General features: G+C 38.0%; 5 protein-coding genes across 12 annotated transcripts; 1 reads left to right on the forward strand and 4 right to left on the reverse strand.

The window, feature by feature from the left end:
• The first annotated feature begins 866 nt into the window (after nucleotides 1–866).
• Nucleotides 867–3448, forward strand: LOC125474475. The gene is made up of 2 exons (XM_048578269.1): nucleotides 867–1261; nucleotides 1488–3448. The coding sequence occupies exon 2, from the start codon at nucleotides 1533–1535 to the stop codon at nucleotides 3255–3257; it is 1725 nt and encodes a 574-aa protein (XP_048434226.1). The 5' UTR covers nucleotides 867–1261; nucleotides 1488–1532; the 3' UTR covers nucleotides 3258–3448.
• A 788-nt stretch (nucleotides 3449–4236) lies between these two features.
• Nucleotides 4237–11628, reverse strand: LOC125474476 (ribonuclease E/G-like protein, chloroplastic). The gene is made up of 14 exons (XM_048578270.1): nucleotides 11279–11628; nucleotides 10459–10562; nucleotides 9761–9942; nucleotides 9197–9449; nucleotides 7947–9109; nucleotides 7539–7856; nucleotides 7376–7417; nucleotides 6899–7023; nucleotides 6545–6692; nucleotides 6201–6273; nucleotides 5846–5958; nucleotides 5424–5543; nucleotides 5090–5245; nucleotides 4237–4806 (listed from the first exon to the last, which is right to left on the reverse strand). The coding sequence occupies exons 1-14, from the start codon at nucleotides 11452–11454 to the stop codon at nucleotides 4627–4629; spliced, it is 3153 nt and encodes a 1050-aa protein (XP_048434227.1). The 5' UTR covers nucleotides 11455–11628; the 3' UTR covers nucleotides 4237–4626.
• A 1228-nt stretch (nucleotides 11629–12856) lies between these two features.
• Nucleotides 12857–17875, reverse strand: LOC125474478 (F-box/kelch-repeat protein At3g06240-like). The gene is made up of 3 exons (XM_048578279.1): nucleotides 16703–17875; nucleotides 13521–16328; nucleotides 12857–13262 (listed from the first exon to the last, which is right to left on the reverse strand). Exons 2-3 carry the CDS (start codon nucleotides 14717–14719, stop codon nucleotides 13223–13225), a joined length of 1239 nt encoding a protein of 412 aa, XP_048434236.1. The 5' UTR covers nucleotides 14720–16328; nucleotides 16703–17875; the 3' UTR covers nucleotides 12857–13222.
• A 716-nt stretch (nucleotides 17876–18591) lies between these two features.
• LOC125474477 (RNA polymerase II C-terminal domain phosphatase-like 4) lies at nucleotides 18592–22854 on the reverse strand. Of its 8 annotated transcripts, none has more exons than XM_048578275.1 (10): nucleotides 22697–22854; nucleotides 22525–22599; nucleotides 22035–22180; nucleotides 21830–21912; nucleotides 21218–21330; nucleotides 20779–20959; nucleotides 20097–20386; nucleotides 19407–19592; nucleotides 19285–19323; nucleotides 18592–19186 (listed from the first exon to the last, which is right to left on the reverse strand). In XM_048578275.1, exons 3-10 carry the CDS (start codon nucleotides 22178–22180, stop codon nucleotides 18875–18877), a joined length of 1350 nt encoding a protein of 449 aa, XP_048434232.1. In that variant the 5' UTR covers nucleotides 22525–22599; nucleotides 22697–22854; the 3' UTR covers nucleotides 18592–18874. The 8 variants fall into 8 exon arrangements, with proteins under 8 accessions (XP_048434232.1, XP_048434228.1, XP_048434230.1 ...); XM_048578271.1 differs by having other exon boundaries at nucleotides 21218–21333; XM_048578273.1 differs by having other exon boundaries at nucleotides 21218–21333; nucleotides 22525–22562; nucleotides 22697–22835.
• A 2627-nt stretch (nucleotides 22855–25481) lies between these two features.
• LOC125474479 (probable E3 ubiquitin-protein ligase XERICO) lies at nucleotides 25482–27112 on the reverse strand. Its single transcript, XM_048578280.1, has 2 exons — nucleotides 26928–27112; nucleotides 25482–26362 (listed from the first exon to the last, which is right to left on the reverse strand). The coding sequence occupies exon 2, from the start codon at nucleotides 26182–26184 to the stop codon at nucleotides 25726–25728; it is 459 nt and encodes a 152-aa protein (XP_048434237.1). The 5' UTR covers nucleotides 26185–26362; nucleotides 26928–27112; the 3' UTR covers nucleotides 25482–25725.
• Nucleotides 27113–27648: the final 536 nt, after the last annotated feature.

Genomic DNA, 27648 nt, shown 5'->3' on the forward strand with positions numbered 1-27648 from the left:
GAATCCAAGTTCGAGTGAAAGAACTTAGATTAGATAGTTGTATTATGCATGATAGGCGTCCAAGAACTACTGCACAGGTCTGGGGACGTAATAGTTGTATCCTGCATGATAGGCGTTCAAGAACTACTGTAAAGGTGTGAGGACGTGTTTCTACAAGCCTATCTTCGAAAAACCAAGTTAGTATATTTGTTCTGATTCTAGTTACAACTTCGCTTACATTTTCATATTTGTGATTAATTTATATAGTTCAATTTGATTTATGTGTGTGTATATCATTCATAAGTGGTTGGTTCAAACATGACATTGTGACGTTATCTTAAACCAATTACGTACTATCATGCATTTTAACTTTCTCTATCATGCGTTTTAACTTTCTCACACGAAAATGTGATTAACTCAAATTGCTGCTGCAATATCGTTTGCGTTGCATATAAGTCATCTCTCATTCTCTTGGCTCATGTGGCAGGGCTGGGAGGCTGGGATCCATTCCATCCTGTACTTAAAACTGAAGGACAGTCTTCTATTTAGTACCACATAAAGCCTTATCCACCGCCCCCTTAAACAGCAAAGGCACCGACCTAGATCCACCCCAAATTTAACAAACCTCCAACATTTTCACCAACCCTTACAATGTCACATCATTTTTAGGTAAAAAAATTGTTTATCCAGTAATTAAAAGGGTTGTATTTGGAGCTTAAAATACATCATTAATTAACTTAATTAATTAATTACTTTCACTATCACCTTATTAGTTTTTGCTAATACTGATAGTGAAAGCCATTAATTAATTACTTAAAATTACATATTTGCCACTGTCGGTGTGTCTGCAGTTGTTTAACTGTGAAGTAGAAGCTTCCCTAATAAACACCGGACTAATTAAACCTGGATTAGTTACTCCCGGGTGCGCACTACGCCGAACCAGTCATCGCCTTCCCGTAATAGACACCGGACTAATAAACCGGGATTAATTACGCCCGGGTACCCGTCGACTCCTTCCACGCAGCTGCATCCACCACGTGGAGCCATCCTAACAGATAAGCGCAGTACGACCCTGCTCAGTCTAGCACTGGGCGATATAGTTTTATAATCATCGTAATCGTCCCTCCTCGCTGAAAGGTCAGAGAATTTGAGGGAGAAAATCCAGCAGCTGCCCGCACTTCACACTCGCACTGGAGAAGCCAAGTCGATAGAGCAATGGTGACGAAATGAAGCTTTCCCGACGGTTCTAGCTTCATCTCTCCGTGAGAACCGGTAGAAGAAGGTAAAAATCTTTGCTCATCTGCTAATGTTTTGGCTTCGTACATTGCATCGATTCGTAGATCTCCAAAACCCCACTTGGAATTTGTTCAAGGATCTGAAAATAAACAACCTAAATCGAACAAAATCTTATCTTTTTCCAATCCCATATAGTTTGTTTCTCCATTTTATTTTACTGAAGCTTCGTTTTTGTGTGGTTTGGTGATCTGGGTGGTTGTGTTTTGTGGTAGATTGTTGGTTTGGGGGGTTGTGGAAGAAGCTTCTGGTTCAGAAAAATGATGGGTCGGTCTCCGTTTGCTAGAGCTGGGGGGTTTAGGCCTGAGAATTTAGGTCCCAGTGCCCTTGCCTTGATTAGGAACCTTTGCTTTACGTTTTTTGTGCTGGGAGTGTTGATCTTTACTATCATTGCCGCCACCTATGAACCTGAAGACCCGTTGTTTCACCCGTCGACAAAGATCACTACATTCCTCACATCCAAATCCAATGCCACTTTCAAATCCGATGACACTGTGGTCAAGACTGGTGAGAATTTCTTGGCTCCCAATCAAACAGAGATTGGCAACTTTATCAGTATGACTGATGTTGTTAACTTGAGCGAGGGCGATAACTCGATCACTCAGAATTCTGAAGCAGAATCTGCCAGTTGTGAGGGTCCCATTGATTGCAGGGACCCGGAAGTGTTCCATTTGATGATGAGGGCCACCATAGAGAAGTTTAAGGATATTCATTTTTACCGGTTTGGGAAACCAGTGCAGGGTTCGGATGGTAACAGTTGTGATATGGCATGGCGGTTTAGGCCTAAGGAAGGGAAAACTGCTTCTTTTTACAAGGACTATCGGAGATTTAGCATTTTGAAGTCTGAGAATTGTACTCTTAGTGTGGGTGATATTGGAGAGTACCATACAGGAGTAAATGCCAGGAAGAGGAAGAAGAAGGCTGGGTTTGATAAGCAAGGGAAGACAGAGGCCGGGTTTGATAAGCAAGGGAAGACAGAGGTGAGTTCTTTGCCAGTTGTTGGGGAGGTTGTGAATGATACCCTACCGGTGGTTGAGTCTGAAGGTTCATTCAGTCATGGGAAGTACTTAATTTATAGTGGTGGTGGAGATAGGTGCAAGAGCATTAACCATTACTTGTGGAGTTTCCTGTGTGCTTTAGGTGAAGCTCAGTACCTGAACCGAACTTTGGTCATGGAATTGACTCTTTGTCTGTCTTCGATTTACACTTCGTCGAATCAAGATGAGGAAGGGAAGGATTTCAGGTTTTACTTTGACTTTGAGCATTTAAGAGAGTCTGCATCTGTATTAGATGCAAAGCAGTTTTGGACAGACTGGGAAAAATGGCAGAAGAAAGACGGTTTGGGTATGCATCTTGTAGAGGATTATAGGGTCACACCTATGAAACTTAATGATGTCAAGGATACTTTGATTATGAGAAAGTTTGGATCTGTGGAGCCAGACAATTATTGGTATAGGGTTTGTGAAGGGGAGACAGAGTCCGTAGTACAACGACCATGGCATTTGGTGTGGAAATCGAGAAGGTTGATGGATATAGTGTCTGCAATCGCATCAAAGTTGAACTGGGATTATGACTCTGTGCACATTGAGAGAGGGGTGAAAGCACAGAACAAGGAGCTTTGGCCTAACCTTGATGCAGATACTTCACCTAGTGCACTTCTCTCAACCCTGCCAAACAAAATTGAAGACGGAAGGAACCTCTACATTGCAACACACGAGCCAGATACATCTTTCTTTGACCCTTTGAAAGATAAGTATACCACTCATTTCCTTGACGAGTACAAGGATCTTTGGGACGAAAGCAGTGAGTGGTACTTTGATACCACTAGGCTTAACAATGGAGTCCCTGTTGAATTTGACGGTTACATGAGGGTCTCGGTTGACACAGAGGTATTCTTGAGAGGGAAAAAGCAAATAGAAACTTTCAACGATCTCACCAAAGATTGCAAGGATGGTATCAACAGTTGCAGCACCGCGACCAGCTGATCCCCGCAAATTAATTTTCAGACTTCGCCATTTGCTACATTGCCGATATCCACGTGTACTGTTTAGCTATTTTTCTGTTCTGCATTTGAGAATTTGTAAGCCTAAATTGATTGTTTTAGAATTAAGTAGCTTTTGTCATGAGTTTGTACTTGTAGAAAAAGCACTATCAATATCCATCACTTCGAATTTCACTAGTGTGCACTTGAACTACGGTTTTGTTTGATGTCAATGTCTTATGTATTGAATCATGTGATCTTCTTGTGTGGTGTTGTTCCAGAATTCTTTTTCTTCGATAAATAGTTGAACTTTTTCTTTTATTTTGGTTCTAGATTTTTAATTTCTTTCCAAGTAGCGAGTTGTTACTCGCACTCCCGAAAAAGATGTGAAATAAAATAAAAAATGGAATGCAAAATAACTAATTTGAAGTGCTAACAACCATTCTCGACATCAATAGAAGTTGGGAGTACTGAAGGCTCCCTTCATGGCCTTCCTCTTTATCATTTGTTTGGTCACATGCCAACTTTCCATCCTCTACGATCTTTTACCTCGAGGGAGGACATTTAGCAGAGAAGGTAAGTACCAAGTTGCTCGTGCTTCCGTTAATATTATTTTACTTTCACTTTTTGCACTCTTAACTTTATGGTCATTAGATTTAATAAATCAAAGGAAAAAAAAAATTAGTAAATCAAATCATTGAAGAAGGTATAAAGGAGAAGAGCGGAAACCACCTTATTTTAAAGGCTGATGCTATCCATACATCATTTTACATTCGAGGCACTCCTTGTTAATTTGTGTCTTTTAATCTTCTTCAATTTTTTCGATCCAACGCCTGAAAATTAACAAAGTATGAGAAGTAAAAACCGATGTATGGATGACACCGCCCATTTTAAATTGGTAATGTTCATTAGTGAGCGCCAACCCGCCGGACAATCAATAACATCATCCCTACTTAGTCCTTAGAGTACTAGATAACAAAATCTTACCAACTTAAACTTTCCATTTTCACCAGGGTAGCGATTTTCACACTCCATTTTATACATTCGCAGTCATCGCTCTTATTTTCGTGCTATAAAAACTAGATAATTGCAGAATAGCCAAGATGAGAGAAGTGCAAAAAGGCCAAAATGGAGAGTGTGAAAGTCGCTACCTTTTTAGAACAGAAGCATCCTTTCGAACAACCAACAAAAAATAAGGTGACAACATACGACTGCTTCTGAAAATGCTACACTGTGCTGTTATCAACAAAATGTCATCTAATCCTCTCTTTTATCCTCTCTCTACAGCCTCCTCTTATATAGTCAACATTTGAAAGAATCAAATAGAAAATTTAGTCTGTATACAGAACAAATACATGTCAATCTGGCAAGTCTCATTTTCGCCCGGTCTTCCACTTTTTGACCGGAAACAAGGTCACCTTTCTGCCAGAATTGTTAGCTCTGCCTTCTGAAGATCGTAACATTGAAATCGTTACCGGTGGAGGATCTTTGTGTGCCTTTTCATCCACAAATGGTTTCACCTCAAATGCACCTCTAGTGAAACCTCTGGCAACCTGAAAGGGGACAATCAGTGAATTTCAATGCAAATCATGAAAAAGCAAGTCGATCCATTAACCAGATGCGTGTATCAGCTACAAAGTACAGGGCAAGAAAGTTGAGGTCGTGTTTGTTTACTAATGGAACCGATAAATCTAAGGTTTCTCCTAGCGGCTAAAGTTTCAATTTAAACCATTATTCGCTTACGCATTTCACATACCATACAGGTCATTCATACCATCCTCAATATTGAACAGAAACTGAGAATCGGGATCAAGAATACCCGTCGGTTTTACATACCTTTAGTAGAATCCAGACTTTGAGGGAACTGCTCAAGAATGCAAGTCTTGTCCTTTTCCCAGAGGTTAGGTACTCACACATGTGATGGTCAACTCTCAGAATAAACTTCGGCCAGGATTTGGGGTTCCCCGAGTCCGGTCTCTCTTCCATCATCGCCTGATAGAAGTTCAAGAAGTATTAACTTTTCTGTTTGAAAGGCACATTTAACAGTTGAATGAACTAAAATTATATAGTACATGTTAAAATGGCCGTAAAGCCCGCTAGCAGGATTTCAATTCTAGAAAGAAATAATTTTTAGTAAAAGGAACCTATAGTAGTCTGAAACTTCACTTACAAGTAATCGAGAAATTTCTTGTTCAATTTTGGAGAAGGAGGTCTCTAATGCTTCTACTCTCCCAGTGGCATGACAGCAAGCACACGGTTCACTAATCATAAATGTCACACTAGGTCGTACCTGTCAACATGATAATCATTCATCACATAAAACAATTAACCTTGACTGAGCTCGTCAAGCATTGTGCGAAGATTCGCCGGTTAATATATAAATCTTGAGAAGATTTTCATGTTGCCCTCTTGACCTAAATTTCTAAATGTTTAATAATCTATACGTACATTTGCAATTTCAAGCAACCATCTAGCCAACCTTGAATAGTTGGGATGGTGCTCAATTGCAAATCTTCTTCAAAATTACTCTCTTTAAAATTTTACTGAATTAAAAGTAAGGAGAAAATTGTGATTTGCAATAATGCAACGTACTCGCTTTCTTGTTATTTCCATAAGTCCATGCCTAGACAGTTCAGAGACTTTAACCATCGATCTGTCTCTCTCCACAGCCTTCTTAACTTCTTCATACACCAATCTCTTGTTTGCTGAAAATAAGGCAGTGCCAAAGAGGAATCATAAACAAATATAACTTCCTCAAAATAAAATGATAAAGAATTCAGAAACTTTTTATGTTTTATGTATTTTAATTAAATTGCCTCATTTTTCCCATAAAAACATGAAGTTCAGTGACTTTCTATCTATCCTAAGAACCAAACCAGTTATGGTCATGCCTAAATATGTCAATAGCACTTCCACAAACTCACAAGAGAGGGAGACTTCGACTTACAATCATCAGCCATGTCAATGAAATCTACCACGATTATGCCACCAATATCTCTCAGTCGCAACTCCCTTGCAATCTGAAACACATTATTCTCTGTCAAACAAGTACCGCAAAGCTTAAAGAATCAGATGGAAAAATACATCTATCTTAAAGCTTAGAAAAACAAAAATAAAGCATCTTTCGGAAGGCAATCAAGTATTAGTTGCATAAACATGGTAATATGCTTCGTTGCCATCTTACAAGTCACAGCTGAGTATGCTGTTGCCTAGCAAGAAATATACAAGTTGCCAATCCGTGCAAGGCAAACAACGTCCAAAAGTGGTGATTATAGTTCACATGTAGCATACCTGTTTAGCAGCTGCAAGGTTGACTTCTAAAATAGCTTTCTCCTGTGAATTTCCATGACCAAACATCCCATGTCCTCCATTCACATCAATAGAGACTAATGCCTCAGTTTGCTCTATCACTAAAGAACCTCCATTAGCCAGGGGAACCCTGTAAGGCAAGAGATGTAAACATCAACAAAAATACTCAGCTAGCTCTTCCCTCCACACCCTCACAGCAACAAAAGGAAAAACAAAGACAAATGGCCAATGAAGTGAAGAGATCATGGAACAAACATTAACAAATGGGTCGATAAGCATCACCAGTGTTAGAAAATGTGACAACTGAGAGCATAAGCAAAATTCCCTGCCCCTCACCTTTTGCTGAGCATGTTGTTGATCTCTTCTTCTATGTTAAATTCATCAAAAAGAGGAACTCTTTTGTTGTACAACTCTACTCGATCACAGAGATCAGGGGCAATCTCCTGAAGGTAATTGCTAACCTGGAAAGCATGGAAATAACTGACCTTAGTATTTCATAGCAAAACAATAACTTTAGCAAAAAAACTAATGATTACACTGTTGCAGTTAGAGAAAGATAGATCATGAAAGATATAGAAGCAGTCAACTGTAGACTAGTTGAAGTCTGGAACCATCCGATGCTTTTCCAATACCGTGTTCTCAGTTTCTCCTATATAGCAGATACAGTAATTTCAATTTTCCCCTCTCACTATGAGTAAATTATGACCCCATACATCAATTACGATCCAACTACACCACACACATTTGTCTCATTCTACAAAATTCATGAGAGTTTCTAATCTACTAAAATATTCCTATATGATTAGGCCATACCTCATGATATGTCCTGGGAGAGTCAACCACCATTTTTTCAACCTGAAGCAGCCACAAGAAAGGGATAAGACTGCAAGATTTTTGTAAAATTTAATGTGAACAAAATAGCGGAAAATGAAAAACAATAGACAGAATGACTTTGATATAAATGATATAAACTCACCGTCTCATTAAAATAATCCTGGACAACTGAGAGCGTCTGACCCATTGCCCGATGCAGAATGACAGGAATGGCCCCTTCCACACCTTCATCTGCAGCAAGAGCTGCAGATTTTGCATGTTCTGTAATGTTTTTCCAAGTTGAAACAAGGCCTTCCAAATCCTTTTGCAGTTCCTCTAAAGAATGACCAGCAGCGACAGTTCTTACCGTCAGACCAAAACCCAGAGGCTGCAAAGTTTTTGCTATGACTTTTAATCGTGTACGCTCAACACCGCCAATTTTTTTGGAGATTCCGATTCTATCACAACGAGTTAACAATATCTGCAAGCCAAAGGACTCAGAGGTGTTATATATTCATAATAATAAAGAATAAGGAAAATTTAAGGAGGCAAAGGCTGAATCAAAACATACCCAGAATCTGCTTTTTAATTTTGGGTAAGCAGTCAGTGTGGGACCTTTTGAACCCAGCCCCTCTTTGACAACTTGTACAATAACTTTAGTGCCTTTCTGAACTCGGGCCCACTTATTCTCATTAGTCACAGTATTTGTATCCTTCTTATTCTGGAGATGAGACATTTGAGAATTGCTAGAACCATTTATGGCAACAGGTACAGCACTAGTTTCACTTTCACCTTCTAGAAAATCAGCTTCTACTTCACCATAATCGAGTATACCACCATTCATGTTTTCCTTAACATCTGAAACATCAAATTCATCCTCAATATCATGCTCATCATCGTCATCGTCATTGTGCATTGATTTTACATAATCATTCTGAGAGCTGATTTCAATGACGTCATCAGTCGCTTCATAATCAAGTGACACATGTTCATTTTCGTGGGCAGTCACGTGCTCATCCAACATATAGTTGTTAGCTTCACTTTTCTTTGTCCTTCGGAATGGAGGGAATATGAATGGTTCTCTGTTTTGTTTAATGTCCATAAGAGAGGGTCTAGAACTCCCAATATTTACAAATGCACCACCCATGTGGGGTACAAGTTTCGAAACCACTCCTATATACACGCTATCACACTGCACTGTACTTTTAACTGGTTCCAGTAGTAACTCAACCAATTTCCCATATTCTAGTAGAGCTATCCTTTGCATGGTACATATAGAAGAATTAATCAGTATAATGGTAGAAACAGGTTCCTTCGAAATTACGTTATTCCTTTCTTCAGGCAACAAATCTTCTGGATCGTCCAAATCCGCACCATCTTTTATGCTGTCATTCTTTTTGGACATATCAGACCCCATCTTATCCTTATACACAAGGCAGAAGAGAGGCGAATGTAGTAACCAGGGTTCCTCAACAGGATAATGTCTTTCAGTTGAAAAACTATTAGAAGTTGAGCCCCTCTGACTGCTAATTGCTATACGGTCGCCATCAGAGTACACATTATCCTCCATTGGTTCATTTAAGAATGGGTTCAACTCTAATAAGTCGCTACTGGAAATTAAGCCATTGTTAAGTTCGCCATCGGCGCACACCGTGCGCTTCTCCATAGGAAGATATAAGGCTGGCCTGGATTCTATCATATCACTTTTAAGGTATTTCATATTCTCATATTCATCTGTCAAACCACTGGAAGCATTTGAGTGTTCAGAAACATGTCAAGGAAAGAGATTGCATATACTATGGCATTGCAAGGGAGATTTACCTCTAGCTGGAGCTGAGATTAATGGTTGTATTGGAAGATATGCCTCCTCTATCCATGAACCCCATGAACTATTTGGAGACATTGTGGTATTGGTCCTCATCCATGAATCCCGCACTATAATTTTTCCACTTTGTTTGACAGGTAAGGGTACAGATATAGACAATTCAGGTCCAGGTCTCCAGGTAATGTCATATGAAGGCCATCTTTCCGTCTTTATGAAATAGTTATACTTGAAGTTGACACCACCATTAATCTGCCGAAAAGTAAAGGGTGAGAATAAGCGGACCTTACAGCATAATACAATAAAAATGCTTTCTGTGTCTCTCTTCATTTTTTTCTGGAGAAACATCTCTAGTTACTTCTATGCTAAAGGGAAATCTTCAACTACTTGTTTTATCATATTAGAAACATGTGTATGGAATTTGTTGTTTGCTTTCATTTGTGTAAGTCACTATAACAAATAAACAAAACTCATATTTGACAGATACTATAATTCATGCATCACTTCATGCTTCACAAAACCAACATAATCACGTGTTACTTTGTGCAGCTAGGCAAAATTACCTTGACTTCAGCCTTCCATAAGTTTGTATGTTCCATAGGAGACATTAGTATAGCAATCTCCGGCTCCCAGCAGCCAAGAACAGTAGGATCCCCAGTTATGTATAGAAATTGGCCAGCTTGTAGATCAGCCTCTATTGTCCAGACTATCTTGCACATTCCTTTAGAAGCAGAACTTGACTTTCCTGAGAAACCAGAATGTTCTAGATGCATAAGCCATTTTTAACAAAAGGAAAGTATTTACTGAAAGGATGATGTGTAACATTAACGACATAGAAGTTTACGTTAGTACTAACTGGTAAGAGGGACATTCTCTTACAATCCTTGTTTCTTTTTCGAGTTCAAAAAAGAGGTTACGTATTTCCTTATTAGAGGTAGAAACAAGACTAGGAATGATCATCGTGGAAAGGAAATTTTCAGATTAAAATGCTATTGCTCAGACCAGTGAAGCATATTGCAAAGGAAATTCTCTGATTAATTCTTTGCATTTTCGTAGTTGTCTGTCTGAACATGGATGGGGATGATAAGTCCTATCAGTAGACAAAATACTACTTAAAATGCATCTTATTTTCCGCCAGGGCGTGGGGTGTAGGTTGAAGTTCTTAACCCAAACACGGAAATGAGCTTAAAATGAATTAATGCAAACCTAACACACAAGGAAATGGTATCAAAGATGTTCAAAAATAGTACAGTTGCGTTACCTTTCTCCATGGACATCATAGGAGAACTCAGGAAAGAACTATGCTTTGCCATACAAAGAGTGAATCTGAACGCATTTCCGAGGGGTATGTGATGGCATGTATACCTGCTTTGATACCATTATGTATTATATATATCAAAGTAGGAAGACAATTAGACTTAGCAAAATTATTTTTTGAAGCATTTCTATGTAATTTATCATCTTCTTTTGAGCACAAATGCTGAAGTTTCCATAGAATGCACAAATACAGGTAGTGGAACAACTACAACTGGTATTTGAATAGCATTTCATCTATCCCAAGATGTTCTCATTGCATGCAAGGATAAGGGGTCGAGTGACTACTAATATTGGAATTTTCATTCGAACCAATGCCCACCGCTCGAGATTAAACAAGCAAACATCTTTCATATTCCATTTATCATGTGCCTCATGCTTTCTATGTTTTGATTAACAAAAAACATGAATATCATTACATTGGATAATGAACAATTATTCTGGAATTAATATGATTTAGCTCGTGTTTAACTACATATCGCAGCGGTAATAAATCTGCTTCAAACTAAACACAATTCCCTATCTAGAGAACACTGACTATAATTTCCAAGTGTATGCTGACATACATTGCGAGTAGAGCAATGCTGAAAACGAAAAGGACCCAAATAAAACCCGGTCCTAGAACACCGAAAGACGCAAGCTTTCGCACTCCATAGCCACAAATACATTCAATTCAATGTGCTTACATAGCAATTCATTCGAAACCAATAAAACCCAAACAAATTCAGAAGCAGAAGACAGTAACAAAACTTGAATTCGAAACGTACGGCGACAAAAACCTCAGGCTGACGGAGCTCCGAACAAGCCAAGAGGAAGAAGAGGGAAACTGGGTATGCTTCGTGAGCAGGTGGTGGTGGCGCCGAAGACGGGCGTGATATTCGGGGACGCCCATGAGCCGCCGCGACCCCAGTGCTTCAGTGGAGCAGGTGCAGTGAAAATCCATAGAGGGCGGTTCGGGGGTGGTAAATTAGGACTTGCAGAAGGGGCAGTTCCGTCATTTGATGGGTGCCGACCTTCAAAGGCTTCAGCTTGGGGACTGTGGAGGATAATGGAAAGTGGATAGAACGATTTCTGCTGCTTGTGAGTTGTGAGAAGAAGATAGAATGACATGGGCTTGCGGGTTGCTAGTGTTTTTGGCTTGGCGCCTTGTCTCACACGTGTGAGTGTGTGGATGGTTTTGCTTTTTTTTTTTTTTTTTTTTTTTGAAGAAAATAATTTTAAATTTTATAGACTTAAAAACGTAGTTTGTTAGATTGTCTGGTAAGAGAAAATGTTTCTTTTTTTGCGGATACATAACATATTATATGTTGTCAAGCTATGAATCAAACATCACCTAATTAATAATTTGGATTGACAGTCTGACAACATAACATGTTAGATTATGTAGCAATAAACAATTTCTTATAGGGTATAAAAAATGTTAGTTGTCAAGTTACGTTGAGACATCACATCACTCTCTATTCGTTAATTCAAATTGACAATTTGACAATATAATATATCAAATTATTTAACACCACGGACTTCTTCTCAACAAATGATCATGATGTGTTTCAAGTTTAACCCTACTTTCTTGTCACTGTTTTTGTCAAAATGCAATCGTGTGGCTTTAGCAAGAACAGTTCCATCAGCTTGATCATTCCATTGATGACAACATGAACTTCCGCAAAATAAGTTGAATCCTAAGTTAGTTGTCTTGGTAGAACACTTCCAACACCAAAATAAATGTTTTCCACGTTTTGGTGTTTTTGACAAAAATAAACTCAAATGCTTCGATTTACAGGGAGGAGGATATGAACTTGGGCACAAAGGAGATGAGGCGGGAGCATTGTTTTAGTCAACTGGCCCAACTCACGAAATGCAAATGTTTCACATTATTAACATTGTACATTTTGGGTTGAAATATATAAATAATTGAATCATACATGAAAATAAAAATAAAATATTGTTAATATTAAACATCGATCCGTATCAATTTATTATTCAAGTGAATAGTAATTGCTCGAATACTCCTAAAACCATGTAAATAGGTGGAAATACTCTGTAGCAATGAAGATAAACTTACTTGGGAGGAAATTTCCCTAGTGAAAATTATAGTCAAATGTGGCTACTTCACATGAAAGATGTAAAAACCATTTTTGTACTGCCATTGTCTAGTGGCATGCCATGTCATCAATTAACTGTCCCTAACAGAAAAGCTAATGAAAGTACAAAAGTGTCACAACATTCAAACTTTAGATATAAAAGTGGAACCAAAAAAAAAATTTAAGTACGAAAGTTAAAATTTCACAATACTTGAGATAGTAAAGTTAGAATAACCCATAAAATAAAATACAAGAGCTGCAATAGGTAATAAAAATAGAGTTCGCTCCATTAGAACAGAAAACCAAATTACATACATTAAAATTCATAAGATAGAGAAGAAAAGACCCACAACCAAATCTGCACGACCAACTCAGCACTGTCTTTTCTACTTAGCCTAATTAACATTTCAAGATACAGTTCATCACAACAACAAAATTCAAGTCGAACACGAGGCTCCCTACTACTTTGCCATCGCCAAGAGAAACAAGGACAAAACGGCACCTTTCTTGTCCAAGTACAACATGTAGACGTTTTTGATGTTTTTAATTGCCATCATCGCGTGATATCGCTCTATCAACGAAGTACTCTTTCCTGAGATCCAGCAGCTTAGCCATTTCCAGTGCATAGGCTCATACAGGCCTTGGGTAAAAGTACATCTCGAACGATACACTGGATTTAAGTAATTGGAAAAAACATAAGAGCACGCACATGCATGTACACAAGATAAGGTAACTGAATCAGGATGAATAATATCTATACAATCTCATTTTCCGTCAGAAGCACGCTACTAAAATGAGAAAAACAGAAGTGATAAACTCATAACTGGAGGCAACAAACAACACCTCCCAAAGGTGGGTGCATACCATGAAAATTTAAACACTAATCGTGTTATAAAGCAAAAACACGTGAAGGAAAAGCATAACATACCTTCCAGAGTCTCTGTCTGGCTCTACAGCCAGAGGCTGGTCGCCTCCCTTGACAGAAACAAGACTTTCTGCATAAAGAACAGCTTGGATATATAGTGGGTTTTCAATGCCATGTATAGGAAGGTATTTGAGGTTTCGAGTGCGTAGGTTATAGGAGACAACGTCCCCATCAGTGGCCGCCAGAAGAAGCTCGTCATTCTTCCAAAATATCAATGGAATCTCAATCCTTGGTACAGATTCGATTGTTAAGCGTTTCTTACTCCATGGACTTTTTACCCCATCACTAGAGTCATCCATCACCCATATATCAAAGATAGAAAGTCCAGTTCCTTCATCTTTGCGGTAGCAGAACAAAGCAATGGATTCCTTCCATATTGCAAGACTGCAATTCCATGCAAATCTTTCCAGAGAATCATACGGAACTGGTATCTTATCAAATACCTCCTCACCCATATCAAATGTAAGGATGAAATCATTATTTTTTAGATCAGTAGCAAACCAATGATAAACACCCTTGAAGTAGACATAAAAAGAAGGTGTCCAGATGACGGAAAAATCGATCTCAAACTTGACCTCTCTCCAAGAATCAACACCTAAAGTGTATACCTCTGCTATTCTAGGCCCCGGCAAAAATTTCACAATTCTAACAACCTTGTATGCTTTAGCTTTGGAATCATACCCAAATCCAACGGCATTGGTAATGGTATCCACTCTATCAGCAACATCTGGTTCTGGGGGAGGCAGGAGAAGACAAGGCTGGGGAAGAAGCTGAAATTCCATGGTCGCTGGATTGACTAAACCAATATCCTCGGGACAAAAGTGAATACTTAGACAGAAAATCCCATCACAGTAACCCACAATTTCAAAATTAGGGGAAGATACACTCAACAAAGGATACGTAACACTAAGATCCTCAACACAGTCATCACTATTGCTAAAATCCTCTGAAACATTAAGCAATGACAATAAAACGTGCTTCCTATGATCCCTCAGATTGTTAACAGTATGTTTTACAACAATGCTGGTGGAGGAATCTGATTTCGAATTCGAGTTAGAAAGGTGACTTGCCACAAAGCTAGGACTATCAATTAGATCACACCACAACTTACGGACACATTTGAATCGCATCAAGGATTTAGGTGGCAATCGAGACAAGATTTGCACCACCATATCATCCGTAAAATTACACGACTTTGCCATTAACTAACTAATTAATTTCTCCTCCTCTACTTTTCCTTTTATGCTTTTCAGCAAATTAAATAAGGCGGAACAATGATGGAGCAAGATCAAGGGAACATCTTACCTTGGATTTCCGATCGTGCTGAGTCCAAGAGCAGGAATTTATTAAACTTCAAAATCCACTCAAATTCCTCTTTGGAGCAACTGAGATTCCTTCATTTCCAAACACTCATTGTTTCTTCCTTCCACTCGGCTCTGACTAGTCCCTCTGTTATAGTCAATGCTCAGTCATACTGATATTTCTCTCTAGGGTTTCTTCTCCTTTTGCTGCTGTTTGATGATGGAGCGGGTTCAGGCCTCCTTTGGACTTTTATAACCTAAAAAGGAAAAAATATATTGTCCAAATGTGGGTGTCATTTATTATCTGTCTCGAGAACATACTTTACGTTACAAGTTACATCAAGAGAGAAGTGCACAATAACCCATATATATATATAGGACATGATTTCCGCACACCATTTTCCTTTTTTTGCACACCCTAATTATTTCTGGGTATTATACTAAATAAATCCAAAGGAGAACCACGGAGCAGAAATAAACAGGGTCTGTAGGTGGAGGAATGGGGTGTGCAGAAATCATTTCCCTAAATCAAGAGTAGTTTAACGATTTCCCACTAAATTAACATAAAGGGCCAATTTCCGCATACGGCCATGTTTCCCCGTACTTCATCTAACTTTCTATTGAAAATGTCACATTTAAAAAAAAAAAAAAAAAAAAAAAAAGAGACAATAATAAGATTAAGAAAGGAAATATAACAAACACAAAAGAAGATTCAATGACCAACATGTGACTTAATGGATGGAATTTGGGCAAATTTGAAGCTAGGGAGAAACTATCTATTCATAGTATTTTACGGAAAAAAATTGGCCACACTAAAACTTTATGGGTAATATCGGCAATGGGGTACAGGTTAAGGGGGGAAATCAGCGAATTACTCTTCTTAAATGTATGGAGAAACTGAACTCAAGTAAAGCTTTAGGTTAGTGTCAATTGTGATTAATTGAAACAATGGAAAGTAAATGGACGAAAACATGGTGGTCAATAATCTGCAATGAGAGAATCTCTCTTGAAAAGATATTTTTGAAGCACTACATCCAACTAAAGGAGACGGAGAGAAGATAAATTTGGCTTGCCCAGTGTTCAGCATAATTATAAGGTTAGTGTTCTGCAGTTCTACGTGGATCTACTTAAAAAGCTTCCGGTAAAACTGCTTTCTAGAGAAGCATTTCCAAACAGACCATGGATGTACTAGTTTACAGGATTTAAGCCAGTCAGTCAAGAGTTAGTTTTTACTCACCCCATAACCCTTGTATAGCTTACGCCCCTCTAGATTGTGCCACATGTTTAAAAGACAAAACACAATTAGTCTAATGCATTTACTTATTTCTTACCAATAATTAAGCAATAAACTTACCATTCAAAACCCCACTGAGTGAGGTTTCAAAACATAATTCATTAAAATTACATGCTGAATGTTGTTGTTAAGGCCTTGCAAGGCATGATAGTGATCGGAATTGGGGCTTTTGACTTTATAATTGGTGCAGCTCTCTATTCATTCAGAAGCAGCAATCTGTAATGGAAAGAGATCAAGAGTTTGTCATTGAGCAAATTTGACACCGTATTCTATATACAAGCTCAAAGTAGCCACTCTTCAGCATCCTAATTTTGAGACAACATAAAAAATTCATATGATCACCTATCAAATTTGCCCCACCTAGTCAGAAATCATATTGCTATTTAGCCTAATGAAAAATTCAAAAGTTAGTTCACATCAAAAACGACATTCACTACTTTTATTTATGAGACAATGATGCCCTATTAAATGGCGGCTCAGTTTACTCTCGAGGATTGCTGATTAAGTAAGCTCGAGAGGAACGGGTCTAAACTAGACAAGAGGTGTAAACTATTCAAACTATGCACAAGAAGGATATGGTTAGTGCTTACAAGGAACTTTCTCTTCAGGTTGCTTTCGGTTGCACAACTCCGACATCAGATTATATACTTCATGGCTTAGTGTTTGGATCTTCCCCCGGGCTTGGCAATGACCGAAGTGGATGGTCGGAAGGGCAAGTCTTGTGAAGTTGCCATTGCCCCACTGGCCCTGCCTTGACCTCTTCCTCTTGTCACAGTTTGCGAAGACGATGGCAATGCAGCAGATTGCTGAGTGAACTCCATTCGCCTTGATCATGGCATGGCCTGACTACCTCTTCCTCTTCCTCTTCCTCCCCACACATAAACCCTAACAACAATATCAAACTAAGCCTTAAGTTAACAAAGTAGATTATGCATGTACGATTTTCTCAGTTACTGCTCGAGAAGAGGATGCAAATTGAGTTTCATCGCCTTTGCCTGCGACTCTCCCATTTCCTCTGCCCATTGGTCTAACTCTTCCTCTACCTCTTCCCGATTGAATGAACAAGCAACGCTCGCTCGCTCGCTCTAAATTTGGGTTGTGATCATGAAATAAATGAAACAATAGGAAAGTGTACTGTATCACTTAAGAAATGACACCCAAATCGTCCTCCTCATCATCCTGCTCGCCACCAACAAAATGCCTGACGGCAATGCGGGTGGAGGAACTCAAATTATTCGAATTTGAGAGGTGGCTGGCCACAAAGCGACTATCAACCAGATCACGCCAGGACTCGTGGACGCATTTGAACCGCATCAGCGGATTTAGGTGGCAACCTTGACAGGATTTGCGCCACCATATCATCCGACAATTTGCAGGAATTTGCCATTAATTAACTAATTAAAGAATAATTAACTTGTCGCCCTCCTCTTCCTCCATCTCTACTTTCCTTTAATCTTGAGCAAAACAAACTGGAACGATGATCGATGAAACTGTTACCTTGATTTTCCGCTAGCGTCGACAGCGTCGAGACCAGGAGGACCCACTCAAATTCCTCACCGCGACGCGAGCGACCGGGAATCCTTCGTTTCCGAGCACTCCTCAGCTTCTTCCCTTCGTTCTTTCCGCTTGGTTCTGAGGACTGTAGTCACTGTTTTTTAGTCAACGCCAGTCAACGCATACTGACAGTGATACTGACAATGCTCTGTACTCTGTAGGTTTTCTCTTCGTTTCCAAACACTGGTCTTTTGCTGTTTGCCGCCGTAAGGCTCGCGCTTTCTGTTTTGCGTAAACTGGTTCGGGCCCATTTCGGGTCGAGCATTTGGGCTTTTACGAACTAAAAACATTTGGAAGGTGGTTTTTTTTTTTTTTTTTTTGGTCCGTCTCAATAATATTCTGCTTAAGTGCTTTCCGAATAGGTAAAAGCACTCCAAAAAATTTAAAGTGCTTCTTACAATATTTAGCGAAGATATATTAAGTGTTTGCGGATTAGGAATATTAATTTTTTTTCTTGAAAGTAAGCAGATATTGAGTGCTTTCTTAAAGAAGCACACATTGAATACTTCTCGAAACAAGCATTTGGAATTTTATTCACACGTTTAACAAAAGCACTTCTATTGATCAAGAGAAGACGTAATTTCGAGTGAAGCATCTAAGGGGCCCTTCAAGTTAAGAGCTTGTATAACTCGAGTACACTGCTACTGTAGCGTGCATGCATATGAAGTTCTTTTGCAAACTATATCAGCCTGCGGAAGTACTCCAAAGTTAAAAACGCATGCATTGAAGTTCTTCCGCAAACTATATCAGCCTACACAAGTACCCAAAGCTAAACGTGTGCATTTGAAGTTCTGCAAACTATATCAACGTGCGGAAGTACATCTTCTCGTGATGCATCCAGAACATCTTCTCCTTTGTCAAAGAGAGAAATAAATAAAGCAATTAAAAGAGCTGCAATCATCAAGCAAATTTGACACTTGATGCATCCAGAACATCTTCTACTATGTCATAAATCTGCAACCATATCCTACATACAAGTTCGGTATCCTACTTCCGAAACAAACATAAAAAATTCAATCCGCTATCAAATTTTCCTTCACCTAGTCAGTAATCGTCTTCTGTTTAAAAGTAATGAACGATTCAAAATTAAGTTCCACCTCAAATACGAGACCAGTGGTGTAAGGACAACACTGAACGAAACGAGAGGAGTGATTAGTATCTCAAACTATGCACAAAAAGGATGAAGTTAGTGCTGCTGCAAGAATAGATCATGTGGTTTTCATTTGCTTGACTGGGAACTTCTCTTCAGCTTGCTTTTGCCACATATAGTTTGCAGCTTCAATCCACTGTTTATTAACTAAAAACTTCTTCTCTTTGACCGCCCATTTAGACTTCTCTGTGCCAGCATCTCCTGAAACCACATGTGTCACCGATGGGTCCACTTGTGTCGAACAAGAGGCTCCCAACTGCTCTGCCATCTTCCAGAGAGGTTGATTCTCAGCCTCGACATTCGAAGGAAATTCGTGGCTGAAAACAATTTTACACCCCTTTAACACATCCTTCTTAACAGTTTTCAACACCTACAAAAATAGCATCCAGAAGAATCCATACTAAATAGTAAATTTATGAAGCTAAAGGAAATAGTCATGTTTTAGTGGTTCTGAAAAAACTTGTTCACCTGTCTCACATCTCTTTCAACAAGATTATCCTCCAATTCCTACAAGATGGCCACCAACAATAGATTAGCACACAAAGAAAATGTAACTATTTGCCATCATAAAGACATAAAGTGGTACTTACATGAAAGAACATGTTGTGGACTCGCTTAAGAACTTCGAGAACAGTTATAAGAGCTCCTTCAGGTTCACTTTCGTCACTTCTCAACTCAGAAAGGGATTTACAGCGAAACCCAAATTGTTTACAGCTCGAACTGAAGAAATGATATCTTTCCATCAATATTAAATTGTCCTTGTGCTTTGTCCAGGCCTACAATAGTGGATATCAACATTGATAACCCTTCATAAGATAAACAACAAATTTAAAAGACCATTAAACTGATAACCAGGCATCTGCATCCAATCATAAAATTAGGATAAATAAAGATTTCTCTGGAAGCATATATATCTGTTAAACGATAATCAATGGGGCAACTATATGAACAATAAATCTGCGTCATAATGAGAACGTGCTATGAAAACAGCTTCAAACAGATCTCATCGAGGACAGTTTTATTTAGACTCTAAAATCAGTTGGCTCCCTAAATTTTATTTTAAAGTATCAGGAAATCCTTGATTGATGGACATGAAATTGCCGACCTAAATCTTCTAGACCTAACAAATAAAAGTGACACTTAAAATTACCGCAAAGTGGAAACCACAGGGGTGCAACTTTGGGATCACAATAATCAAATTAACAAAATAATAAAAAGGTTTAGATGGTTATGAATGCACTTCTAATTTTCAGTATCATCAAGGGAAAAGAAGTTCTTACATTTTCTGTATCGTCAAGGATCACAACTGCATTATCTTGTCCAAGCACAATATCTAGACCTTTTTGATGTTTTTGGGTACCATCATCACGTGATATAACCCTATCCCCAAAGTATTCTTTCCTTGGATCAAGCAGCCTAGCCATTTCCAGCGCATAAGCTCGTTCACCCATTGTGTATATGTACATCTCAAACATTTCACTAGCCTCTTTTAAAAATGTCCTAACAAAGGGCCTCAACTTGGTCATCATATGCATAATGTCTACTCTGAATAGGCTACCTTTTGAAACATCTACAAGTATCATATTGGAACCAGAGTTAGAAGATGTAAGTAACTGGGCAAAAATAATAAGAGGATGAAAGGGCATGCACACATGATAAGACGTTCAATGAATTAAAACAAATAAAACCTAATCAACCTTGTTTTAAGCTAGAAACAGGTTACTGGAAGCAAACGAACAACTTTGTAACTGATTAAAAGTAGAAACCTTTCTCTAGTTCACAAAATTTCAACAGGAACAGCATATGTATTTGTAAGGTAGGAAATATTCTTCTAAATTACTTACTTTGAAGATGTATAACAGGAGAGAGTACAACAGCTCACAAAGAAAAACGTATACACTAAAATTTAATAGCTAAATATGTTACAAAAGCAAAAACACAAGAAGGGAAAACATTACATACCTTGCAGAGAATCTATTTGACCATGTAAATATTCCTCATCAGCTGACATATGATTCAGATGGGTAGAATTAAGCAGTGTGTGATCCAGATCAAGGACCAAGTAAAGCTTCTTATGGCGCAACGACTTCTTAATGTCTGTTTTGCGTAACCGGTCAATTTCTTCATTATTAAGCCTTAATCCCTGCAATAGATACCAATAGATTAGGTAGTTATTCCACATATTATGAGCAAATGGATACATGAAAACAGTTGACTTTCTTTTTAAGAATAAGTTTATATTTTACATTAGGGATCAGTAATTCCTGAATTACAAGTTAAAGGTGACTGGAGTCGAATAATGCCTCTAGAATTGATTGTACGCATGTATGCTACCAATATTTAAGTAAAGACATACAAATTCTTCTATCCACCTCCACCAACCAGTCATCTAAAGGCGTACCTTGTGTATGTACCCAAATATCACACTAGAGTTGTCATCCACCGGCTGCCCACAGACGATACACATATCTCCAAATGAACCAGGATGAGTACAAATGTCCTCCTTCGTGGATGCTTCTGCGTATAGTAGCATGATGAATACAACATTTTGTGTTCAAGAGAAAAAAACAAGATGTGCACATATATCCTTTGAGATTTGAGCAGAAACGTTTTCTATGATGGAGGACATTCCAAGAAACTGATCATTTCCTTAGTGTCTGCCCAGTTAATTTTATGAAAAAGACAAGAAAACCCTTTCATCCCTTATATTGAGTTAAAACTATAACTAAACACAGAGGAGAAAATATGTTCAAGGAAGTATTAAACTCCATAATGACTACATCTAACTCTTCAGCTTTCATCAATCTAAAGAGTGAGACAAACAGACCAAAAGCCAGATGTACAGAGTTAGAAAGAAAAGAAATTAAGCGCAATTGTAAGTCTACAGAACAAGGTCTCGCTACTAACAAAGTTGCTCATTATTAGAAACGTTTCTCGCAGAGCACAGAGTTGGAAGGGAACAACACGTAACAAACCAATCCAAAACACTATCCAACTGAGTCAAAATAGTTACCTGAGTGTTCTTCTACAAAAACTTCTGAAGTCGACCCAGGAATTTCCTCAGTGCTTCCAAACTCTACCTTACGCCTCTTTGCACTGCACGGTAATGCAGAAGTTGTATTTTAAAACCTTTGAACATACCCAACAGTTTTATAGAAACTCTGATATCTAATAAAAACTCATACACATTAAACATAAAAGAACAACGAATTTAGCACCTATTACTATCAATCTCGACGTCACAGTCATCATCAGCTTCTTCATCCGGTGAGGACCCCGGAGAACTAGAATCCAGGGCACTCTCAAGAAACCCAACAAAGTCGTCACTGCTAGACGAGTGTAGTGGTGAATCGGCAATACTCATCTAAATTATTCACGCCAAAAGAAAACTCCTTAGCATATTTAAATTAACAGAAAACATAAAAAATTCTAAGAGCACGAATCGGAATATTAAACCCTTTCTCAACTCTCTCGCAGCTCATTAATAATTATTAGCCAATAAACAACAATAATCGCCGGAATAAGCATCCGCATTATGATTTATGAGTACCCAAACCATCGAACAAGAAAATTCGTAAAACCAAAACATTGATAGATCAAGTGATTAGAAAGCAGCTAAATAATTTCTTTCCCGAAATTAGGGTTTATGAAAAAAAATCAGGCTTAGAAACGTTAAAGAAACGAGAAGGAACCAAGTAGCGAACATACCGCGACGAAGAATTCAAATTTGGGTGCGAGAACGAAAGCTTGGCGAGAGTGTTGGATGATGCGTTGGTGACAAAACTATACAATCAATCGATTGAAAGAAAATTGCAAGAAAAATAAGAGAGAAACCCAACAACTACAGAGAGAGAAGAAGAAGAAGGAGAAGGAAGAAAACCTGGGATTGCGATGGCAACGGGAGTGAGGTTGCAGATCGACGCGTGAGAGAGGCAGACCGAGAAACGAGACCGAGAGAACGAGACGAAACACCCGACTAATACATTCTTAGGTACAGTATTGTATAGTCACGTTTTTTGTTTTGGATTATATTTTTCCTTTTCCGAAGAGGTCGCTTAGCTCTGGTGATCCAGTGATAAAAAACGGATTATCTTTCTTAAAATAAAAATTTGGAGGTCTTGGGTTGGAAATGTGGCAGCCAAAATTGTGATTAACCAAGGTTGAAATGCTTCTGTGAATCTTCTTGGGTCCCCCAAAAAAGTGGATAATGCCATCAATTGTTCCCCTTAAAAAAAAAGAGGAAGGTCGCTTATTCTTGTTTCTGTAATTCAAAACAAAATATCATTGATTCGATATTAAAGTGGGTATTATCTGACTAATAGTACTCTTTTGAAAGATAAATTGGTATGTCACACTGTATAAAACAATATGGGGACCCAATTTAATTAATAAGAGTACTATTTAGTACATTACTACATCAAACATCAAAATTCGATTATTTATTCTAAATAATCAAAGATTTTAAAAAACGCTATGGATGGGGGCATAAACTTTAACATCTGACATGGATATTTATAACAGTAATCTGATTGTTTATACGCGCTGCCAAATGAAGCTCGATATTCTCTTGGCGCACTAACCAGGAACGTTATTAAAGGTCAAGTTAAGCTCCAATATGCACAAATGGCAACTTTTACAAATAATCTTCAATATAAAAATAGGGTTTCCATTGCAAATAACTCATTTACTATTTCGTACTCCTTATTCGGAATTGAAATTCCACTTATATAAGGAAAAAGATTTCCTTTCTAGATTCCTCACATTATTCGGAATTGAAATACCGTTTATATCTAGAGAGTCTAATTCCTCTACAAAGAGAAATAGAATTCTAAAATTTGTGTGAATCCCACTACTTTTTTTATTCACCAATATTTAATAAACACTGAAACACTCCGTAATCAGAATTCAATAGTAATAATGGCACTAAAGTAGAGTGGTAACAAAATACACGATAAAACAGACACGTAATAAGACCGAAGTGAGTGGTAACAAAATACACCGGATGGGGTTTCTGTGGGCAGTTGAATAGCCTCCGATTGTCTACACTCAAGAATTTGTCCTCCATTTTAGGGGTGGAATTTTTTGCCAAATTACCATACCAAGATTGTGCCAAAAATATTTGTATCATTAGTAATGGTACGGTATTTGTACTATACCATACATTTTTTGTACAATAATGGTATTCAAAACCATTACCAATGATATACCATACCGTACTATTATTATTAATATTATATAATTTATTTATTCATTTATGTATAATTAGGTATTATTATCCTTATATATGCACTTTATATTTTTTTCCTAATCATTTATTCAATCATCTCACCATCTAACCTCTACTTTCCCAATAAAAAAAAACCTAAACCTTCTTACTTTGCGACTCTTCATCTTTTCACTCATCTAACCACCAATTTCATCTCTGTGCTCCAGTTTTGGCGACTTTCTCTCTTCGGAGTCCATCTCATCTTCTCCTTCATCAAATTGGGATCTTTCTCCACTTCATCTATCAAGTTAATTTTTGTACAATTTTAAAGAATGTAGAGAGGGAATTTAAGAATCTTTGTACTATTTTTTTTAGGGATGTTGGATTCTTTCAACAATTTTTCTATCTATTTACTTCTTGTTTCTTAAATGAATCTCTATAAAATTCTCATAATTAAATAAAAAAGTTTTAGAAACCCAAAAGGAGTGATCAAAACACATTTGGGCTTGAATTGGGTTGGAAAAAAAAAATTCAAATTTTGACTTAAAACAAAATGGTAATTACCATTATCATACTATATCAACCGAACTATCTGACATACCGAAAATTCGGCATACCAAAAATTCGGCAAGGTGATGCTAATAGATTTTGTCATACCAAAAATTTGATATGATAATTGGTACATAAGTTTTGGTACTATAATCGTATTAATACCACCCCTACTCCATTTAACTTAGTAAAGTAGAATAAACACATTTAGTAAAGCTATACAAAGAAAAAAGGACCACTACTACAACGTTATTTTCAGGCGGTCCTCCCTTTGATCCAAATCCAAAAGCAACATCTACATCTCTTTATTATTTTGTAGCTTTTTTTTCCTCCAAGCAGCTGTTTCAAGCACTCAATTGATGCTTCAATTATTAGTGTTTATTCCATTTTTTTCAAACCATTGAGAAGATATGGTCCTTCAAAGCCGCCTCCTAGTTTCAGTTCCTTGATGTTAACTTAAGGAAATGAAAACTCCATCCATAGATTCATAACACCTTTATTAAGAAAGGAACAAACTCCACCCTATATTTCATGAGAAAATCGGTCATATCACCGGTCATGTACACAACCTTGTATACAACCGGTAACACCCCGAGAAAATCAGTCATATCACAGTTGTATACAACCGGTAGCACACAAGCAAATCGGTCATATCACCGGTCATGTACACAAACATGCATGCAACCGGTAACACACCGAGGAAATCAGTCATATCACAGTTGTATACAACTGGTAGTACACGAGAAAATCGGTCATATCACCGGTCATGTGCACGACCATGTATACAACAGGTAACACCCCGAGAAAATCAGTCATATCACAGTTGTATACAACTGGTAGCACACAAGAATCGGTCGGCTTTACAATATATGACTTGAAGTAGCAGGAAAGGAAATATCTCACTAAATCATGACACAAGTAAAACTCGAACATTCGATAAACACAACTCAAAGGCGAAAGTAGATATGTAAACTTGATAATATGTACATTAGTAAAAATGTTGGTCTCTGAGACTGATCGACATATTATCACGGTTTTAACTCGCACGTAACATAGTATAACAACACTATGGCAGGCGATACATTCTTGTAAAGTACCTGTACATTAAACGCTGTACATGACATTCATCGCGATTTTCTTGCTTTGTAAACCCTTCACCAGAAGCAGGGTGCGTCCTCCTCGGGCATGAAAGGAGTCCTACAAAGAGGGCATGTAACGTTCCAGTAATTCAACCACTTCTCTAAGCAATTTTGATGGAAAATATGGCCGCAGGACAAGTGGTTGATCTTCGATTCAGGTTCAAACTCGGTCAGGCAGACTGAGCATTCGTGTTCCTGCTGCTTGAAGCTACACACAGATTCGAACCGAATTGCTGGGATACTGCTCCTGATCTCCTCGATGTAACTAGCCGAGGGACTGACATGAAACTCAAATGATTCTGAGCGGTTTTCAGAGGAGTCTGCTAACGGTGGAGAAGATGATGAGAGACGGATACCAACTAATTGCAGGACTGATCGGATTATCCCTTTGATAATGGAGACTGATAAGGCAGTGTTTACTAAAAGCACACATAGAACACCTTCCGATGGAGCTGGTAGACTAGAGAGACCCATGTGATCAAAACACAAGTTAAACCGGTTCGAATAGGATTGTCAAGATCGTTGAGGGGCAGTGGAACCAGAAGAACGGGCAGAGACGCGAAACGGGAGACGGATTATTATATCAATTTGATGAGTAAGAGTTTAGTCAAATGGAGATGAAAATGTCACCGAAATCTTCGTGTCAACCGACCTGCAATGCAATCAAGGAAAGTATTAGAATTTATACAAAGAAGATTGAACCATGATATCGAATTATCGATATCCTTCAGCATAAAAAGCTTAAAATTTCGCAGCGAAATTCTGGTTCTGGTTTAACACAAATGATTATTTGATCGAAGAGATTTCATATTCTGTTCAAGAGAATTAACAAAACCGATCTGCAGCAATAACTAAACTTTATATCCTAGACTTTACAGAGAGCAGAACCAATTATTTCCTCAAACCCAACAGAGTTCTTAAAAACTCAGAAGATCAATACCAAATGGAAGAAAAGACACATAAAGCAAGCAACTTGATCTCACCCCACAACCCAATTTCCTAAACCCAACATACCCAGCAACCAAATGTATCATAAGATGACTTGAGATCTAGAGTTCTTCAAATTAATCGTCCAAAACCCATTAAAAATGCATTCTTTTGATTACTAAACAGAAGAAATGAACAATTTGGAAAAATAAACCCAGAAAATAAAAATGAATAAATAAGCAGAAAATAAAAGTCTACAGCTTCAAAAATGGCTGAGAATTTAGACTTACACAGAGTGAGGCTTTAGGAGCTTCAAGCTTTTGGTCCTGACAGAAACCGAGTAACATCCAGAGGAGCTGAAGGAAGAAGAAGAAGAGATTCTAGGGATTATAGGCAGCGGTCATACACATACAAATACAATCAGGTTAAATATATTTACAGTTTTTGTTTGACAATGGCTGCTCTGCACAATCAGTTCTCACCATATTTATAGCAAGAGAGCCATCCCACACCGAGGATTAGCGGCAACTTAACCAAGGTTCTCTAACCATGGTTACTTTATTTCAACATCCCCTTCTTCCGTTTACAGGCCTTTTTAACCTGTTTTTCATCCCCTTCTTCCGTCTTTTGCGGACTCCATTTTTCTGTTAACCATGGTTACTTTATATCAACATCCCCTCCTTCTGTTTACAGGCTTTTTATAACCTGCTTTTCATCCCATTTTCATATCTCGGCTTTCATGTCTTGTTTTGGTAAACATTCTCTAGTTTTACTTGCCAAATTTATCTTCGTGGAGCTTTGTGTTCGATTTACAAGTTCAAATCTTCTAGGTCAAAAATCTTTTCTGACTCTTTGGGTTTATCCATTTGAGTAACACGTTTTTCTTTTTAACTTAATTGTCTTTAGTTTTAACTAGCAGAAAGCATACACGTTGTGTGTTTGTGAACAATTTCTCTTAATAAGAGTATATTTTTTTTAATATTACATAATTACTGTTTTACCCTTCTTATG

The sequence above is a fragment of a genome, unplaced genomic scaffold, assembly GCF_019419815.1.
Source record: "Pyrus x bretschneideri cultivar Hongxiangsu unplaced genomic scaffold, Pyrus_bretschneideri_v1 Contig12, whole genome shotgun sequence".
Classification (NCBI taxonomy): domain Eukaryota; kingdom Viridiplantae; phylum Streptophyta; class Magnoliopsida; order Rosales; family Rosaceae; genus Pyrus; species Pyrus x bretschneideri.